General features: G+C 52.2%; 1 protein-coding gene across 5 annotated transcripts in view; it reads right to left on the bottom strand.

The window, feature by feature from the left end:
• Positions 1 to 11,277: 11,277 nt before the first annotated feature.
• The window catches only part of FERMT2 (FERM domain containing kindlin 2), a 50,568-nt gene continuing 41,410 nt past the window's right edge, over positions 11,278 to 20,435 (bottom strand). For 2 of the 5 annotated variants that reach the window (XM_039705900.1, XM_039705898.1), the window contains 7 exons: positions 20,256 to 20,380; positions 18,792 to 18,898; positions 18,236 to 18,457; positions 15,916 to 15,936; positions 15,323 to 15,447; positions 14,313 to 14,454; positions 11,278 to 12,437 (listed from right to left, as the gene is read on the bottom strand). In XM_039705900.1, the coding sequence (XP_039561834.1) occupies positions 12,264 to 12,437; positions 14,313 to 14,454; positions 15,323 to 15,447; positions 15,916 to 15,936; positions 18,236 to 18,457; positions 18,792 to 18,898; positions 20,256 to 20,380 (916 nt within the window). In that variant the 3' untranslated portion in view covers positions 11,278 to 12,263. The remainder of the gene's footprint in view (positions 12,438 to 14,312; positions 14,455 to 15,322; positions 15,448 to 15,915; positions 15,937 to 18,235; positions 18,458 to 18,791; positions 18,899 to 20,255; positions 20,381 to 20,435) is intronic. The other 3 variants (XM_039705899.1, XM_039705902.1, XR_005627158.1) reach the window with 2 other exon arrangements.

Raw genomic sequence — 20,435 nt, 5'->3', positions numbered from 1 at the left:
CCCCCCTCCGGCCGCTCAGCCGGCCTCGCGACCTTTAGGGCCCGGCGCGCTGCCTGGCTCGGATTGGGCGGGAGAGCCGTGGGCACGCCCCCTCGCTCGGTGAGGCCACGCCCCCACGCCCCCTCAGGGCGCCGCCAAGATGGCGGGTGGTGATGTGGGGTGCTGTCGCCGTTCGGGGCTCCCGCCGCATGAAGGGTTCTTCACCCTCACAGAAGTCCCTTTGGGCTCTGCGAGGGGAAGGGTGAAGGCAGCGAGGCACGGCACACACACACCCCCCTTGCACCCCCTCAGGGATGCCGAGGCTGAGGCGTTTGATGGGTTTGGAATTTTAGAATTCCAAGGGGCACCTTGGAAGGGACACCTTCCACTGTCCCAGGCTGCTCCAAGCCCTTTCCAACCTGGGCCTGGGCAGTTCCAGGGATCCAGGGGCAGCCACAGCTTCTCTTGGCACCCTGTGCCTCCCTGCCCTCCCAGGGAAGAATTCCTCCCTAATATCCCGTCTAAACCCATCCTCTTCCAGTTTAAAGCCTCTTGTCCTGTCCCTCCAGGCCCTCACTTTGATAATTTTTATCTCTGGGGTTTTTTTGGAGGCTCCGTTGCTCTTCTTGGATGGGCCTTGTTCAGCTTCCAGGGCTGACAGACTTCATGAGTAAGGGTTTCAATTTCTTTTCAATAAAAAACCCTCAACTTTGGGATCGTCTCAAGAGACAGTTTTACGAATCACTGAGGTCAGGGCGCGCACGTAGCCTGCAGCAGGAGAACTGGTGAACGCAGTAATTACACAAAACGCTTCTGAGCCATGATTCTCATTTTCCGTGTGTCTCCCCTGTTGTTTTACCACCAGAATGAATCATTCTGTAACCATGGAAACAATCAACATTCCTTATTTTTTTGACTTCTTCAGGCCCAGAGTGACCAGATGACACACGCTGACCTTCCACACCCAAAATCTGGGGGCGAAGCTCCCAGACTGCAGCCAGATGAACACTGCAATATTTAACCTTTTGCTGTGAGGGAAAGGCACAAACTGGGTGGGAGTTTCTCCTCCTGTCCCCTCTTGTTTGCTTTGAGGGATTCCGAGGAGCGGGAATGTCCCATCCATGCTAAAAATTAATATTTTATTGTGCTGCTTTGCCTGGTTGAACAGGGACTCTGGGAGTGTGGACGCATTCCCGTGGGGTGAAAAATGCCAGACAGAGGTTTAGCTTGACTCCCACCACACTGCCTTCTCCTGGATGGAAAGATTTTGTGGATTTGAGGTAGATTTTACACTTTGTGCAAGTAAGAGTGGAAAGTGGCTTTCTAGAACCAAAGCCATGCCATAAGAAGGCCACGAGCACACGGGGTCAGCCCAGCTTTCCCCACGCAGGCTCCTGCACCTGCAGGGGAATGCAGTGATTTTTGGACAGTTCTCCTCCAGGATCATCTCCCATTTTCCAGCAGTGGCTGTGGAGGGACATCCTGGCCCAGCAGGTGCATCTGGCCTGGGGGGTTTAGCAGCTGAGCAGTGCACCCCGTGTGTGTAACTCAGCCTCCAGCGCTCCTGTGCAGCAGCGGAATGTTGAAAAGTGAGGGGGAAATCCTTTGTTTTGGTTAAAACTCTTGCTCTGCCCCAGCAAGGCTGAGTTTGTCAGTCCTGGAGACCAGTGCTGTCCTGTTTCCTAGCACAGGTGCTGACAAATCTTTTTGCACGTGGATTTTGTAGCAGCAAGAGTCTAAGCCAGAGCAGGGGAATGATCTGAATGGGAAAACCTTCCTTGTCATTCCAGGCCCTTGTAAATAATCTTTCTCCATGCTTTTTGTAGGCTCCCTTCAGGCACTGGATGCTGCAGTTAGGTCACCCTGAAGTCTCTGCCAGGCTGAACAATCCCAATTCTCCCAGCCTTTCCTTGCAGGAGAGCTGCTCCATCCCTCTGATCATCTTGGACTCGCTCCAACAGCTCCATTACATTGATTGGTGTTCCCAGGATGGGAAAAACTGGATCAGCCACTTTTTTGATGGGCTTTGCTGCTTCTCTGCTGAGCAGGGACAGCACCCAGGGAAGGCCTGGAGCTGTGCCAGGGGAGTCGAATTGGATTTTAGGGAATGGTTCTTCATCCAGAGGGTGCTGGCAGTGCCCAGGCTCCCCAGGGAATGGGCACAGCCCCGAGGCTGCCAGAGCTCCAGGAGCTGCCAGGGATGCCCAGGGTGGGATTGTTGGGGGTCTGGGCAGGGCCAGGAGTTGGACTCTGATCCACAGAATTCACAGAATTCACAGAATCCCTGTGTTGGGAGAGAGCTTCAGGATCACGGAGTCCAACCCAGCCCCAACACCCCAACCCAGCCCTGGCCCCCAGTGCCACATCCAGGCTTTGTTAAACACACCCAGGGATGGGGACTGCACCACCTCCCCGGGCAGCCATTCCACAACTTTATCCCCCTTTCTGGAAAAATCTTTTTTTCCTGATGTCCAGCCTGAATTTCCCTTGGCACAGCTGGAGGCTGTGTGCTCTGGTTGTGTCAGTGCTGCCTGGAACAGGAGCCCAGCCCCAGCTGGGCACAGGCACCTTTCAGGAGCTGGGCCTTGGGGGTCCCTTCCAGCTCAGGATATTCTGTAATTCTTTCCAAGGCCAGCAAGGATCCACAGCTCCCTGGTATCTCTGAGGCCAGGATTTGGCTGCTGGAGACCGAGGGGAAAGTTGAAATAACACCTTTCCACTGCTTCCTCATTTCCACATCTCCTCTCTGCCTGTTCCACTCTGACATTTTCTGTTGCAGTGGGGAAAAAAACCCCAAAACTCCAGCAAAGTGATCTCCTTTGGCTGCTCTGGATTTGTCTACGTGGAAATTGCAAATCCATGGCTTGAAAGATGGGAAGGGAGCCATGCACTTGTTTGATGTCAGTGTCAGAGCCTGAACACACCCTGGTTTATGAGGAGAGAAAAAGTGCTCTCCTTTTCCTTCGGCTGCATGACACGAGGCAGGAGGAGCAGAGGAATCCTTGCCGCAATAAAAGTGTTTACATTCTGTTTTGGAAACATGCTCAGGGCTTGGAATACCCAGGGATTGGCCTCTTTGGCTCTTTTAACCTCTCACAGCCTGTATCCAGCCACAACCAAATCCTGAGGGGTGGAGATGTCACAAACCAGCTCCAGGCACCTGGATTTTGCAGAGGATGCAGTGCCTGTTTATCTCCTGGACAGGAAGATGCTGCTCTGTCTCCCCAAGTGTTTCCTGCAGACAGATAATGAGATACTACATATCTGCTCCAGCTTAATAAAGTCAAGAGGAAACCTGGCAAAGCTCTGCTGCCATCCAGATGGCCTCCTGGGCCTGGAAAATGGCATTTCCTTGGGGTTTGGGATAGTGTTAGTGCAGTTATGGAAGGAGAAGTGCATCTGGACCGTGTCTGCCTTGCTGGAAATAATTATCCCATCTTTCACCAAGCAGCCAAATGTAATTTAACTGCCCAGAAAGTCTTCAGAGCCACGGGGGTGTTACAGCCCCAGCCTGCCATCCATGGAGGCTGGGAGTGTTTGGTGTCTTCAGCTTTTCCCATCTTTCCTGCCCATGTCCCAAACCCACTTTTTTTTCATGGAGAAAATCCCTACCTAAAGCTGACAACATCTCCCCTATTAATGCTCCAATATCCTGGCTCAGAGTCGAGGTCAAGGCTTTAAAAATACAACAAAAATGCTCCAACTTAATTATGGGTCTCACCCTCCTTTGGATGTGGCTGTTTTATGGGAAGTAAAACAGTATCAGCTCATCCCAAAAAATTGGAGCTGGGATCTGATCCAGCACGAACCTGGCCTTGGGGTGAGAAATGGGGGATGAAGCCCAAATGGTGCTTCTGATCCCAGAGTGCTGCAGCTCCAGGGGTGTGCACATTGCAGGTGGCTCTGCACATTTGGGGTAAAAGGACATTTTCTCCTCAGCCACAGGCAGAGCACTCGGGGTGACAGATTTTCCTGTACTGAGTGAGCACACTGTGGGTTCCATAGGCTGTTCTCCTGGATTGGTGAGTGAATAGCAGCTTCTGCCTTTTCCCCTTCCACCAAGGTGGCACCAAGGTGGCATTTGCCCCCTGACTGTCACCAGATGTCCCATCAGTGGGACACTTCAGGAGTGCTGTGTTCCCCAAAGCTCCATTAAATTCAGGATTGAAGCTTCTCCAAAGGAAATACAGCCCTGATCCCTTGCCCTCCTCTTCCTTGGGTATTGGGGGATATATTTAAGGGATCTATTTAAGTGTCCCAAGTGTCCCAAGAAGGACTTGAAGAATCCTCTGTGTGAGACCAGTGAGGGGCAGCTGTTCCTGGGGTGGGAAGGGACAGGTGGCTTTGGGATCACTGGGAGCTGATGGTCTCGGGCACACCAAGGGACAGAGCATTTAAACTGAACAAAGTGGGGGTTGGATTATAGATTAGGACAAAACTTTTCCCTGTGAGGGTGTGAGGCCCTGGCACAGGGTGCCCAGAGCAGCTGGGGCTGCCCCTGGATCCCTGGAAGTGTTCCCAGGCCAGGCTGGACAGGGCTTGGAGCAACCTGGGATGGTGGAAGGTGTCAGGAGTGGCACTGGATGGGTTTGGGAGTCCCTTCCAACCCAAACCCTTCTGTGAAGCCACAGTTCTGTGGCCATGCCACTGTTATTCCTGTGGCCAGGCAGCGATCCCTTCTCTGTGCCAGGATGGGGAATGTGCTGAGCCCTGCTGTGCTCACCCGTGGCCCTTCTCTCCCAGTCCCTTTTCCCTCTAGGTGGAGTTATTACACATCAGATTTCAGCTTCTTCCGTGTCTGGAGCTGCTCCTGCAGCCGTGCAGACAGTGACAGATCCCTGGAATTTAGTGACCTGAGTTTAATGAAGGCCAGCGTTCCTCGGAGAGCTGACACGTGTTGCACGCTTGGGATGGGGGAGGTGAGCTGTGCTTTGGGGGCGTGTGGACCAGGGGAGGAGGGGGGTCCCTCAAAATGAAAGGAAAATGATGAATCAGGGATGCTTTACAGAGCATCCTGCCTTAATTCTGCTTTATGAGCTTTTCCTCCTTTCTCCTACCTTGTGGCACAGTTGTAGGGGAGCAAGGAAATCCTGCAGGACCCACAGGGTTGTTTTTGAACTCTGCCTAATTAACGGCAAAATTGGATTGGCTTGGTCACAGAGGGCTTGAAGGACAATTTGAGACTTGGAGGTTCCAGGTGCTCTCATTTCCAGGCCCTGTGGATATGTGGGACAATATGGGTGCTGGGGGAGCAGCAGGGGCCAGGCTCTTCCCTTTGCTCCAAAACTTTCCTAGGGGCACATCCACCCTGGCTCTTCCTCTCCTCCACATTCCCCCACCAGCAACATTCCCTGCTCTCACTCCAGTTCTCTTCCAGGATCTGTCACTTCAGTGCTTTGCAAGATTTACATCCCTCTCCCTCCTTGCCATCATTTCCCTGTCTCACACACACATTCCCACCCTCTCCTCCAGTTTATGGGAAGCAGAAAAACATTCAGGAGATGGAGCAGCTGCCCACGGCCATCAGCCGGACCCTGCGGCTCCTCCCGAGTTCCAGGGAGCCCCTGGCTGTGAGGCTGCATCCCTGGAAGGTCTTGGCACAGGATTTTCAGCTGGGAGATGATGTGAATCAGATGTGGTCCCTCCAGAGGGCCACCCAGGGTGGGACACAGCATGGATGGGGGCCTGGGGGTAGCCCTGTCCCTCTGGAGGATGGGCAGGCTTCTCCCCAGGTTTGCCATTCCCAAGAGCTCTCCTCACCCTCACTGCCTCATCAGGGGAAAAGCAAAACTCACAAAACTCAGGGTCACAGCAGCTCTTTGCCTAAATCTACCGAAAGCCATTAGGGACACCAGGAACCTGGATTTTTCCAGGTGAGCCCTGGCCATCCCTGCCCCTGGATGAGCAGAAATTTGATGGGCTCATTCCCCTGGGATCAGCATCCCATCTCCCACTGGTGGGGGAGAGCTCAAACCTGAGCTCAGTGGGCTCAAATGCTCTGAAACAAAAGAGGATGTGGAAAAGAGGGCAAGTTTAGATGGGATATTGGGAAGAAATTCCTGGCTGTGGGGATGGTGAGGGCCTGTGCCCAGAGAAACTGTGGCTGCTCCATCCCTGGAAATTTTCTGTGCCAGGTCAGATGGGGCTCTGAGCAACCTGGGATGGTGGAAGGTGTCCCTGCCCTTGGAATAAGATGGGATTTAAAGCCACTCTGAACTCAAACCATTCTGGGGTTCTGTGGTGATGATTGAGGAGCTGCACAAGGGGAAGAACAGAGCCACTGCCACCCCATTCCCCGAGCCCGGTTCGGAGGGCAGTGTGGTGCCTGTCCTTGCTCAGCCTGGGATCAGGAGCTTCACTTTCTCTGGGCACCCCTGCAGTTCCCCTGTGGCCCCTGAGCTTGTTCCTGAGCTGTTCCAGGGCCTCTCCTTGGGACATGTCCCCAGGCAAAGGACTAATGGGAGCAAATCCCAGCTGGGATCACTGGTGTGAGTCAAATTTCTAACCCAGATCCTCTCCCATTTCTCACCCCCTTCTCCAGGCAGGAAATCAAAGCCCAGCTCACTCATTAGGGACAGACCAGCTGTTGACCAAAAGCCAAAAATAAAACCCAGAGCAAATGCTTTATTTGCTCAAACTGCTGCATTCTCAGGGGAGGGGGAGTGGGAGTTTTCCAAGCAGAGGCTTCCCACCAGCTGGGAATCTGCAGCTTCACCAGGAGCTGACAGCACAGGGGAGCTCTGTTACCAGCTCTTTGTCCTAGCTGGGGATCAAAGGGAAAATGTTCTGAATGATTTCAGTATCTGACAGGTTCCTGCCTATTTGAGCCACTGTGAAATATGGGATTGGCCTTTCTGAGTCACTTGGGAATTTGGGAAATATTTTGCTGCTCCTGTGTCAAGCTGAAAAAAGAAAAACTCCTGAAATGCAGCTCCACAACCTCTTCCTCGGATCAGATCCAATGCTGATCACACTGATGTGAGCTCCCTGGCAGCTTTTCTGGGATGAATTTGGCACGTTGGGATTTCAAGTCCTTCTTAAACTGGAGTTTCCCACCTCTCCCCCACAGCCCATCAGCAGGGGAAGATCCAGGTTTGCATCCCGAGGGGTCGCAGACCTTCGGCCTGGGAAAAGTCCCCGTTTGCATCCTGGGATTATGAAAACCAGACGGGAGAGCTTAAGGGGAACCAAAGGAGCAGTTTCTGGGGGGAGACTGAAGCCTGAAATATGTGGAACAGCTGGAGGGATGCAGGGGATTTCAAAGGGAAGGCTGGGATGCCGATGGAAACGGGAGCAGGCCGGGATGGCACTGCTGCTTACGGAAAGAGCTGTGAGCAGGGGGGGCACTTTATTTGTTTCAGATCTATAACATCCAGCAGATATTTATGGAACTTTTATCTGTTTAGTGCCTCAGGGCTGCAAATCAAAGCACCCGGGGCTCTTGTGAGACTGAAAGCAAACAAATAAAACCCCCACTGGTCTCCAGAAAGGTTTGGAGCCGCAGGAGCGGTCACTGATCCGCCCGGATTTAATTAGACCCATTAAAGCACTCCTGGTGCTGTCACTCTGGAAGGCTTTGGATCCTCAGCATCCCTTCCTGCATCGGAGATGAGGGATGATACACCTGGGAAATGAGGCCAGACAGACCCAGGCACATCCACATCCGTGTGAGGTTCCAGCTCTGCGCTGGATCCTGGCTCTGGCGACGCCAGGTCTGCCTTTCCTGCATCCCTAATCAATTCCAGGAACATCCCTGCTGGTCCTGAGCGCCCTCAGAGGTCCCTGTGTGGGGCAGGTCAGGGTGAAAGGTGCTGCTGGTCCCAGCCCCGGGATGCTCAGCCCTGGAGAGGTCAGATGAGGCAGGGCAAGGTCGGGTAGAGCTCTGGCATTCCCCCTTGGTGTGAGCCCCGGGAATTTGGGAGATGCTTTGCTCACAGTGCTGCTGGCCACCCAGGAGCCCCTGCCCAGCTGGAAAGTCTCCATGTGCTTCCCGAGTCACTGCAGTGACTCACCCGCCTCGGGTTTACTACGGAGTCATTTAAGGAGCTTCTTCAGCCCCTGCCCACCACAGCAGAGCCCCTGGGGAGGGAGGAACGGGAGGGCTTTTGGAATCCCACGTGTCCTGGGTGGAGGGAATAACCCAGCTCCTTCTGGAGAGCTTGGGGATCAGTTTGTGTTAGAGGAGAGTCACAGAATCATGGAATGTTTTGGGTTGGGAAGGACCTTAAACATCATCTCCTTCCAGCCCTCTGCCATGGCCAGGGACACCTTCCATTATCCCACGTTGCTCCAAGTCCCATCCACTTAATCTTGACAATTTCCAATGTCTCTTTTCCATCAATTCCTGTCAGCAGGGTGTCTCCACACCCAGCTCTCACCCCCTGCCTGCTGCAGGGGACAGCCCTGCTGGGGAGATATTTCTTTTAATGCTGTTTTTAAAAAATATCTGTGCGTCTGCAAACCTCTCCCGCATCCAAACCTCCGCCGATCCCTCTCCAAACCCTCCCCGGGACTCGCCCATCTGCACGGCATTAATTACTTGGGGTTTCAAACGCTGTAGGAATCCCAGCCGACCCCCCAGGCCATGCCTGGCTCACGCAGGCATCCCAGTCCCCTGCTGCATTCACAGAGGTGCAGTTGCAGCCTGGCAGCCGGTTTGCATCAGTACCTTGCCAAAAAATGATTTATTTTTTCCTTTTCCCCTCCTCAAGGTCCTGCAGCGGGGTCAGCAGGGGAGGAGCATCATCCCCCTGGCCCTGCTGCTGTTGCAGGGCTGGAGTTGTCCCATTTTCAGCCATCTCTGCCACTTCTTTTGTTAAACCGAGGTTGGAGCAGCCCTGTTGGCTTTGAATCTCCCTCCCCACCATGTGCTTATCACGGGAAGTCGGAAATAATTCCTCTTTCCCAAGCACAGCCCCCGGTTTGTGGATGCCAGGCAGTCACAGCTTTCCCCCCCTGAGGCTGAGTCACCCCGGGGCTGGGGACACCCACGGGCTGGCTTCTCCTGGGTTTTGGTTTGGGTTTCAATTTGGATTGCTCCTTCCATTACCCAGAAGGAACAACCACAGCCAGATTTCCCCGTGTCAGCAAAATAAATCTCTGTGTCTTCTTCCAGTGCTGGAGCTGCAGGAACTGGGACTGGCTGTGCCTTGTCTTGCCAAGACCCTCCTCATCCTCTGCTGCTGGCTTTGATGCCCAGACACCCAAACCCTGTGGTGTGATTTCCACATCACTGGAAACCCTCTGTCCCACCACATCCTGGTTTTCCTTTGGCTCAGGATCATGGAGCAAACAACCACAAACCTCCCTGTCCTCTCTGCTGCCTGTCCCTGAGGTGGATCATCCTTCCCTTCCCGTGGGCTCCAGCTCTCCCCGTTTCCCTCCTTAATCCCTTTTCCAGTGTCCTCCTCACCCCTGTCCATCCTCAGCGTGTGGCCACTTCCATCTGTGCCATATTTTATCTGGGGCTTCTCCAGATTTTAGGAGAACCACATCATTTTTTACCCCTCTCTGCTCATTACCACTTACATCTTTTCATCCAAGGAGAAAGGAAGTTTTCATCTAGGAAAGACCCTGGAAAACCCAGCAGAAAACTCCTGGGAAGCTCCTTTGGACCACCTCAAACCCCCTGTGACCCTTCCCTGTTTCCAGCACCGCTTCCCACCCGCCTCCTCCCAACTCCCACCCTCGGGGGCTGTCTGGGGAAGGGCTGTGGCTGACAGCAGCCTCTGCCTTCCCATGGCCCTTCCCGACCTCCTCTCCTTTTCTGCTCGGCGTTTCCTGCCTCACCACCTCCCCCAGCTCCGGCCAGCCGAGCCCTGCGGCGCTGCCTGGGGACCGAGGGCACCGCATCCATCTTTTCACCTCCCCATCCTGCCCAGGCCCAGGCTGGGCACCAGGAGGTGAATGTTTTCCAGGGAGGCAATAGGGGGTGAATGTTTTTCCCCATCACAAACCCAGCTTTGGAGCAGTTCCAGCCATGATCCTGGTGCTGCCTGCCAGGAGCGTGCTCGCCGCCCTCCGCTCGCGTGTCTCGGAGCTGCCCGGGCTTGCTGCATCCCAAAGAAGGAGCCCTGGGGCGTGGGGCAGGACTGGGAGCATCCCTGGCACGCCCTGGGTGCTGCTGTTGGAGCGGGAGGAGTTGCCCAGCCCCCACCAGGCCACCCCTTCCTTATCCTGGATTTTATGGAGCAAGGGTGCAGCCAGTCCCGGGGCACGCGGTGGGAAAGGATCCGTGCGGGAATGGGAGATGAATTTGTGCCAGGGGTGGCCTAGGTTGGGTATTAGGGGAAGTATTAGGGGAAATTCCTTGATGGAATGGTCAGGCACTGGCACAGCTGCCCAGGGTAGCAGTGGTCACTGGAGGGATGTAAAAGCTTTGTGGATGTGGCAGTTGGGGACGTGGTTTAGTGGTGGGTTCAGCTGAGATCCTGTGATTCCCTGAATCCCTGGGCTGCTTCCCACTGCCTGTCCAGGGAGTGGGATCTACAGGGGACTCCAGGAGAGCTGGAGAGGGACTGGGGACAAGGCATGGAGGGACAGGAGCCAGGGAATGGCTCCCACTGCCAGAGGGCAGGGATGGGTGGGAGATTGGGAAGGAATTCCTGGCTGGGAGGGTGGGCAGGCCCTGGCACAGGGTGCCCAGAGCAGCTGTGGCTGCCCCTGGATCCCTGGCAGTGCCCAAGGCCAGGCTGGACAGGGCTTGGAGCAGCCTGGGATGGTGGGAGGTGTCCCTGCCCTTGGCAGGAGGTGGAACAAGCTGAGCTTGAAGGTCTTTTCCAACCCAAACACTGGGGCTTGGAGCAGCCTGGGACAGTGGGAGGTGTCCCTGCCTTGGCAGAGGGAACAAGCTGAGCTTTAAGGTCTTTTCCAACACAAACCATTCCAGAATTTTGTAACTTTTTGGTGGCATTTGTTTCAGCAAACCTGGGATAAGGCAGCAGGAGGGGCCCCAAGGCTGGCATGGGATGGCTCCATCCTATGGAATTGTTCATGGCCTTTCCATAGCACAGGGAGACCCCAAAAACCAGGAGTGGCAGCTGAATGTTAAATAGAAGATTTGACTTTTATTTAAAATAAAATGTATTTGAACATAGTCTTGATACCACGGACTATGGGAACGCAACACTGGATATTCCTTGGCATTAGGTGGGCACGGGATCCCTCCTCATTAGCGTTAATGTGGGAATGGCTTAATGAACCTGGCAGTCCTGGCCCCAGGGATCAGCTACTGAGGATGTTGTGGCACAGCTCTGGAATCCCCTTTAACTTAAATCAAAATTTACTGGACTGAAATTGTATTTTTTGTGGGTTTTTTATTCCTTGGTTTGTCCCCGTACCCCTTCCAGACATCCTACAGTTACTGCTGATCTATGCAATATCCTAGCTGGCTTGTGAGACTAGTTACAAAAACTGTACAACTTTATAAAATTTGTGGTTTTTTACATTAGTTACACAAAAACCTTTACTTCATAAACCTTTTACTTCATATCGTAATGAAAAAATTTGCATATCAGAGGCAGAACAGTGACTATGCTGGTGAATACTAAAAGTGTCATAATACAATATGGTGTACAAATAAAATTAAAAAAAAAGACAATATAAATGATTATCAAAAGGCAAGTTAAACAAATAAAACCAAGCTATAACAGACTAACAGAAGATCATCTTCGAGGCCACACAAAACTATCCTCAAAGTCATGTCAGGCACCTTCAGAGTCCTGGTGTAGTGTGAGAGGAGAGATGGCAGCTCTGCTTGGGAGCAGGACGACTTCAAACAGGTCAAATGTACAGAATAAAAACACAAAAAAAAGGAAATAAAACACTCATGCATTAAACATGATAAATAGACTTCATATAGGTTAGCCCTGGATGGCTTTTACAAGAAGATGGCTTAGAGTTCTCTTCAAAAATTGGCTTTTTAAAGTCAGTTAAATCTTTATCCTGATCTGCCCATCGGAGTCTGGATCTGTGGGTCACTGTCACCCTGCCCAGACACGGTCTGGTTATAGCAAATTAACAGAAGTGCTCATTAGTGCACACAGATTAACTGGTCTGGTAATGCAAAAAAAAAAAAAAAAAAAAAAAAAAAAAAAAAAAAAAAAAAAAAAAAAAAAAAAAACCAAAACAAAAAACAAAAAACCCAACCAAAAATCCAATTGTTAAAAAAAAAAAAAAGATACATTTCAAGCTTACTTTATTAAGCAGCATTATCTCAAAGGACAGCTTTGGAAAGTTAAACATGAATATGGCCATGGGGGCTCCTGGGGCGAGGCTGGCGGGGCTCACACCCAGCCACTGGTCAGTTTGTAGAACATCTCCTCGTCCAGGCTCTCGTTCTGGTCCTTGGCCCGCGTGGACAGGAAGATGTAGCCCCCGATGAACTCGTGCACCACCTTGCAGTCCACCTCGGTGCAGATGAAGGACACGCGCACCTCGTCCGCGAACTCCACCGTCACCTGCGGGGCACACCCGGCTCAGCCCCGCCTGCCTCCCCCCAGGGAGCTGCTGCTTCCCTCCTCCCTGGTTCTTTTGGGGTGTTCCGGTGGTTTTCTAATGCCTGAGCAAAATTTTGTGGTGCCAGTGTAGGAGTGAGCCCAGAGGAAGACAAGGGTTGGGGCTCCTCTGCTCTGGAGCCATGCTGGGAATGTTCCCCTGGAGAGGAGAAGGCTCCAGGGAGAGCTCAGAGCCCCTGGCAGGGCCTGAAGGGGCTCCAGGAGAGCTGCAGAGGGACTGGGGACAAGGATGGAGGGACAGGACACAGGGAATGGCTCCCACTGCCAGAGGGCAGGGATGGGTGGGAGATTGGGAATTGGGAATTCTTTTCTATGTGGGGCTGGCCCAGGTTGCCCAGAGCAGCTGTGGCTGCCCCTGGATTCCCTGGCAGTGCCCAAGGCCAGGTTGGATGGGGCTTGGAGCAGCCTGGGATGATGGAAGGTGTCCCTGCCATGGCAGAGGGTGGAATGAGTTCATCTTTAAGGTCCCTCCCAACCCAAACCACTCTGGGATCCTGTGAATGGTAATTTGGCCTTGAGGATTCTTATGAGTTCCTTCCCCCTTTAAATATCCTATGACTCTTATTCAAATATTTAGATACTGAAATACTGTTTATTGCCTTTTGTATTGCTTTCTATTTATTTATCCATTCATTTATTTATTTAAATTACCATTGCCCCTTGTATTCTCCCCTGACTCAGAAACAATCCCCCAGTGTGTTTCCACCTCTCCATGGTGAGAACATGGCCACACTTTCCCTGCTTCCAGAGAAACAGGGAATGGGCACAGACCTGTTGAATCTGGGCTTTCTTTCCACTTTTCCCTGGTTTTCTAAGTTGAATTTTGGCCACTGAAATACCTTATGGGGGCTGGGGGAGCTCATTTTGGAGTGACTGAACAAACCATTCATTTATTGATGCTCGTTCTCTTTTTGTCCCCCCATCACTGACAGCTCTGCAGGAGGGATGGGGATTCCCAGCAGAGTATCCAAGCTGGATAATTGGGATATCTGGGCTTGCAACTGAGTCAAAACAATGACTCTGAGGCAGAGGGGGACGCTGAATAATTTTTTCAGCAACTCTTAATGAGCTGCAAACTGCAGGAGAACAGCCCTCACGTATCCCTGGCAGTTTTAATTGTGTGTTCTGCCAAAAAGGAGCCCAAAAATTTGTGCATCCAAATGTAACAGCAGGGGGAAAGCCCATCTCAGAGCCTGGGGAAGTAACTACTCAGTTCTGTTTGCTATTTACATGAAAGTCTGAGTTGTACAGCTAATGAAAGGAATTTTAGTATGGATAAGGCCCTGTGTATTTGTGTTATGGGTCAGGATGGGGCCTGAGCATCAGAGCTGAAGTTTCTCTTCATTTAATTGCGTGGAGTTCAGAGAATGGAGAAAATAATTCCTGGCTACAGGAGAGAAAGATTCAGGGTTTTTTCTTAAGGGTCACACACAACTCCACCAGTGCCTAAAGAAACTCCAGGAGAGCTGGAGAGGGACTGGGCACAAGGCATGGAGGGACAGGAGCCAGGGAATGGCTCCCACTGCCAGAGGGCAGGGATGGATGGGAGATTGGGAATTGGGAATTCCTCACTGGGAGGGTGGTGAGCATGCCCAGAGAAGCTGTGACTGCCCCTGGATCCCTGGCACTGCCCAAGGCCAGGCTGGATGGGGTTTGGAGCAACCTGGGACAGTGGAAGACGCATGGCAGGGACATGGGAACAAGTTGAGCTCTAAGGTCCCTTCCAACCCAACCCATTTGGGATTCCAGGACTCCTGGAGTGGTTCCTGTCTCACTGGCAGGAGCAGGGGAGAGCACGAGGTGTCAGACACATCTCACCATTTTGATCTCCCAGTTGACATTCCACTGTTTCATGTTGCTGAAGCGCCAGGTCTTGACGGCGTCGCCCGTGCTGGCGTCCATGCGGATCAGCCGGTTGTAGGCGATGCCGATCAGCTCATCCTTCTTCCCACCCTGGAACCTGGCAGAGGGATTGAGAAAAACAAGTGAGACACACAAACCCAGCAGCTGAGTTTACTTGGTAAACAGCTGTTATAAATCAGAGCAGCTCATGTTTCTAATGTCAGCTGCAGTGCGACTTCCCCAGCCAAGGATGGGCACAGGGATGTCCTTGCCCATGGCAGGGGGTTGGAATGAGATGAACTTTGAGGTCCCTTCTGACCCAACCTTAGCCAACCCAAGCCAACCCAAGCCAAGGCATCCCAAGGAAACCCAATCTAAGGCAACCCAACGCAACCCAAGGCAACTCAAGACAATTCAACCCAACCCAATGCAACCCAAACCAACCCAACTCAATCCAATCCAACTCAACCCAACCCAAGGTAGCCCAACCCAACCCAATCCAAGGTGGCCCAATCCAATCCAACTCAACCCAACCCAATCCAATGTGGCCCAACCCAACCCAATGCAACCCAATCCAATCCAATGCATCCCAACCCAAACCAACCCAACCAAATCCAATCCAACTCAACCCAACCCAACACGGCCCAACACAACACAACCCAATCCAACACAACACAACCCAATCCAACTCAACCCAATCCAACACAACCCAACCCAATCCAATCCAACTCAACCCAACCCAATCCAAGGTGGCCCAACTCAACCCAATCCAACACAACCCAACCCAATCCAACGCCACCCAAACCAACCCAACCCAATCCAATCCAACTCAACCCAATCCAACACAACCCAACCCAATCCAATGCCACCCAAACCAACCCAACCCAACTCAACCCAACCCATTCCATGATGATTCCAGGGTATTTAACCCACTCCCTGCATCCATGAAGGAAACTCCTCCAGCCCAGCCCCGCAGCCCCACCCACCTCGCGTTGAAGTGCGTGATGCCGAACTCCGGCAGCGACTGCCAGGCTTGGATAAAGCGCATCTTGGCCTCGATGAGGCTCATCTGGGCCACGTTCTGGTGAGCCTCCAGGATGCGCGCCGTGATCTGTGGGCGGCGAGACACAGCGGGGTCAGGGGACAGGGGAGCTCAGTGCCACCTCCGCTGCCACACGCAGGGGAGCGGCTGGGGAGCCGCCGCGGATCCGAGCGCGGATAATCAATAATTCCTCCCCTGAGGCTTTATTTCAGCTCTGACTGCTCAGAGCCCACGTGCAGCTTCCCATCTCCAGATACAGGAAAGCAAATATAGATCAGAGCTGTCTGGAGGCAAAGAGCCACTCATGCTCTCGGGAACTTTAAGGATGTGAGCGAACAGCAAGGCAAATTTGTGGTGTAGGGTTTCCGGTTTTACCCCATAAATCACTGGGGACTGTTATAAAAACCTACCAGGGCCCAAGTGTCACGGGGAGGGTGCAGGCTTTGTTAGTGCTTTCACCGCTGCTCTCTAAACCAAAGGGGTTCTAGATTAAGTTTATTTTAAGTTTATCTTAATTTTATTGTTGCTGTCACTTACCAAGTCTCTTACATAGCCTGGCTGAAGATGGCAAGGCGAAATGAAAAAATAAAAAAAAAGAAAAGGAGGCAGAAAGAAAAAAAAGCAATCAGAAATATGGCAACAAAGCAAAGAAAAAGTGTAAATTAACTGCAAACCAAAGTTCAAGCAAAAAAAAAAAAACCAAAACAAAAAAAAAAAAAAACCAAAACAAACCACATGCACAATTCCTGAGGTGGAAAAGCAGATGAAGGGAATGTGAGCAGGGACAAGCGAGCAGAGATTCGCCGCTCATGCCGGGCCTGCTGGAGCACTGGAGTGATCCCAGCTGGGTCCTGGCGTTGTGGAGAGATGGTTTTGGTCCTGAGATGGTTTGGGATGGATTTCAGGAAAAGGTTTCTCCCCCAGAGGGTGCTGGGCACTGGCCAGGCTCCCCAGGGAATGGGCACAGCCCCAAGGCTGCCAGAGCTCCAGGAGCCTTTGGACAACACTGCCAGGGATGCCCAGGGTGGGATTGTTGGGGGTCTGGACTCTGATCCTTGTGTGTCCCTTTCCACTTAGGATATTCTGTGATTCCATGGTCCTGCTGGGGGGTGAAGGGGAGGGTGAAGCTGCCAGTTCAGAGGTGGGTTCATGGCCTCACTTTCCTCTCCACATCTCTGCACAAACTCCAGGCCACTCTCTGGCTGGGGAAGCTCAAGAGGAAGCTCAGGAGCTCGCTCTGAGCTCAGCAGATCCTTCTGTTTGGGATATGTGGAGAAATGATTGGGATGCTGCTTGGGATAAAAAGCAGATGAAAGGAACATCAGCTGTGTTCTCAGAGACGTGTCTGCCCCAGCTGGCTCTGACACCAAACTCTGGCAGGGCACTTGGGAGCTCTGAAAATCCCTATTTTGGGTCAGTTTTTTACATTTTCATTTAGGATTTGGTGCTTCCAATCCCAGCCTGCCAACCCTACGCTGCTGCACGTGGAGACAAACATCACCACAGTGGGTCTGGGGCTGGTGAGGACTCAAGAGCCTCCATAAATCCAGAGCCAATTCCCATTCCAGCAACTCCTGTTGGCTGCACAGCCTCCTCCTCCTCCTTCTCCTCCTCCTTCCCTGTGCCTCAGAAGGACCCTTGTGGTCAAATTCCTGACATTCCTGCAGCCTCCATCCCTCATTCCTCTCAGCAAACATCCTCTGCTGCTCCAAGCTTTGCCTCTGGCCACCGAGGAAAATCCTAAATCCACAGCTTAGCTGATGCCTATGAGGGCTGTGGTGTCCACACCATGGCCACATCTTGACTGGGATCATCCCCATCATGCCCATCCCCACGATTCCATGGATTTTATTTTTATAACCAGGATACCTGCACAGTAAGCAAGTTTTCCAAGCTAATATTTTTCCAGGTGGCTCTGTTTTACCGGAAACCTAGAAAGTATTTTATAAATACAAATATATCTATCTATAATGTATGTTAAAATAGTATATTTATGCAGCCTCTCCTCCATCCAAGGGGATATAAAGGCTTATTCAGGAGAATAATAAGGGCTATATAAAATATAACTCCACTGCCAGGAAATCATCATGCTGTGCCAATAAAAAGTTATATTTTTCCGGCTTCTCTGACTTGCAGCCTTCTTCTGGGCTTGGAGAAATCATATCCAGCCCCAGCCAGCAGCCTGAAGGATTTAAGTCACCAAAAGGCCACGGAGCAATGCTTTCCTTATTTTTGCTGCTGTTCTGACATATAATTCTCTATGAGAGAACCCTGCATTTATTCCCAGTGCGGAACAGTTCAGCCCTGTCAGGCAGGGATCGGATGGAGCGCGGATGGAGTTCAAGCACGAGTCACAGCAACTCAAAACCGAAGCAATGTTCCAAGGACTGGCATTTGGAAGCAGTGGAAAAGCAAAGAGAGAAATATGCAAACCGTGTTACAGCCAAGTGTGGATAAAGCACTGCAAGCAACTGCAACTCCGCTGATCCCGGGGATTTCTCCATGGATTCTATGCAGGGGAAGGGGTTTTAACCCCAGCACCGGGCAGAGATGGGGCAGCTGGAGCCAAACCATTATCAGCAGGGGCCAAACCATTCCCAGAATGTGTTTAAAATAAACATCAACCAATTTCAAATGCATTTCCAATCGAAGGTTCCCCGCCGTGTCCGTGCACTTCACGCAGCTCGTGGCAGAACCCCGGTGCTGGGTGCCATCCCCAGGTGCTGGATCCAAACCACACCCATCAGTCCCAGCTCATTTTAGTACCCACGTGCACCCCAGTGAGTGAGGACATCCAAAACATCCAAACCACGCCGTGTTAAACACCAGCCCAACCCAGGCCAACAGCAGCACCCACCTGCTTGTTCTTGTACTTCTTCAGGTAGCGAGGAGACACCAGGCACTCGGGGTTGATGTCGGTGTTGATCTGCTCTGGGATCAGCTGCGGGTCTGGGTTCAGATGCTGCATTTTCAGGAAGGACAGGATGTTCTGCACTTCCATGCCGTAGGAGCTGTCGGCCATGGTCTTGCCCTTGGAGGCCAGGCGGCAGGCGGCCATCCAGCTGGCGTACTGCGTCTCCTGCCCCCCAAAACAGGGACATGTGTCTGTCACAGCCATGGGGGGACCACCAGACCCCTCAAAAAGCACCCCATGGAGACCTCATTCCCCTCCCAGCCTCAGGAGGCTCCAGCATGCACAAAGACAGGCAAAAACCCAACCAACATTTGGCCAAAAACCACACGACAAAGCCAAAGTTGATTTTCTGCTCTGAACTCACAGGTGACTTGCAGCATATTTGGAATGCTGAGATCAGACAGGTGAGAGCATTTTCTATTTCTTTTTTAAAGAACAGCCCTTGAGCAGGATGGTGGGGAAAGGCTGAGGATGTGGTCAGTCCAAGAGGTGAACTTACGTTGTCGCAGCGCAGCCAAATCTCGTTCATCCCCTCTGCCACTGGAATCAGGAGTTTGATGTTGAACTTCTGACCAGAGATGTTCACATCAGGGGTAACTTCACATCCTGCAGTGAGGGAGATGGTGTTTAGCAGGGGAGTGAGGAACTATGATTTAAAAAGTGGCAAAGAAAGCGAAAATAGGAAAAGAAAGAGCAAAGCTCCCTGACCCAAGGGTCTCCAGTGGCATCTCAGTGCTGCCAAAAGTTTGTCCCACACCTCTGATGGGATGAACACCACACAGCACACAAAAAAACCTGTCAGATGTCCCTTTTTACAAGTGTCAGGAAAATGGGGGGGAAAGCAAGACCTGATCTGAAAGTAATAAAGCTGAAGCGAACACACACCCACAGAACTCTTGGATCCTGTCTGGAATCAGAAATGGATCCAGTGGCTGGCAAACACCCCAAAATCTTCATGAAAGGATAGGGAAAGGTGACTGGACGGGTGTTGACTGTCACCCTGAAACCCCTCCATGTTATTGATGAATGATGGGATGCCATGAAGTGTTTCAGGCCAGGCTGGGTGGGGCTTGGACCATCCCAGTTTAGTGGAAGTGTCCCTGCCTGTGGGAACGAGGTGGAACTGGATGGGTTTTAAAGCCCCTTCCAACCCAAACCATTCAGGGCTTCCATGATTTGGCTGTGAGCATCCCACCCCTGGTGCCTGGAGAGAATTCCAAGTGGTTGTGTAAACACAGGGGTGATGAACCGACCCAGCCACGGCAGCGCGGGCGCCGCGCCAACGCTGCCTCCCAGATTTCTGAAAGTGCCATCACAGCAGATTTGTCAAAAGCCCCCAGAAAGGTCCTGGGGGCCAGGACCTGCTGCCACAGCAGCCTGAGGTCACCTGGCATCCCCCCTGCTCCTGCATCCACGGGGAGAACACACGAGCTCACTGCAGCTCTGCAGCTGCTGGAGCAGGAATATTTCACTTGACACAAGGACAGGCAGCCACCACAGGAATTTCAGCTCTGGAGGGAGGCTGCTCCCAACCAGCAGCAGGGAGAGGAGGAGAAATAAAGGCAGCAGAGGAAGAAAATGGTCTGTTCTTTCCAGTTTCTGCCATGGGAGTCAGTGCAATCCTTTGGAGAACTGACAGAAAGGAGAAGGGCAGGTGGAAGGTTGGAACAAGGTCTGGAAGGTCCCCTCCAACCCAAATAATTCCGTGGTTCTCCAAGCTCTCTTCCCAAGGTATTGGGGGGCTGGTGGTGCTTCCCCATGGGATCCCATGTAGCCACTGTTTGGAACTCCAAGTCTGTGCCACAATATCAAACCCAACCACCTCATTCCTTTACACACTTTTACCCACCCCTGAGATGGAATTCCGAGGCGATAAAGCAGTGGGAAAACAAGATGCAGGAGGAGCAGCGTATTCCTGGAATAAAAAGCAGCTTCTCTTAGCCCAGCCTTGTGCTTCTCTTACCTCTCAGGTTCATCTGGTGAGCAGGAGTCCCGTTGGATTCCTCTTTGCTTTTGTAGCAGGAGATGGAGGTATCTTTGAAGGTGCACCAGTAGGGTTTGTAGCCTTTCAACGTCAGCTTCTTGGGCCTGCAGGACACGTGGAGGGACATCTCACTTGGTCTGAGCTCCTAAAACAAGCTGC

Source organism: Passer montanus, unplaced genomic scaffold (assembly GCF_014805655.1).
Source record: "Passer montanus isolate IOZ18808 unplaced genomic scaffold, ASM1480565v1 scaffold189, whole genome shotgun sequence".
Lineage (NCBI taxonomy): Eukaryota > Metazoa > Chordata > Aves > Passeriformes > Passeridae > Passer > Passer montanus.
Note: the sequence above shows the minus strand (reverse complement) of the source record. Positions and strands in the feature narration are given on the sequence as shown.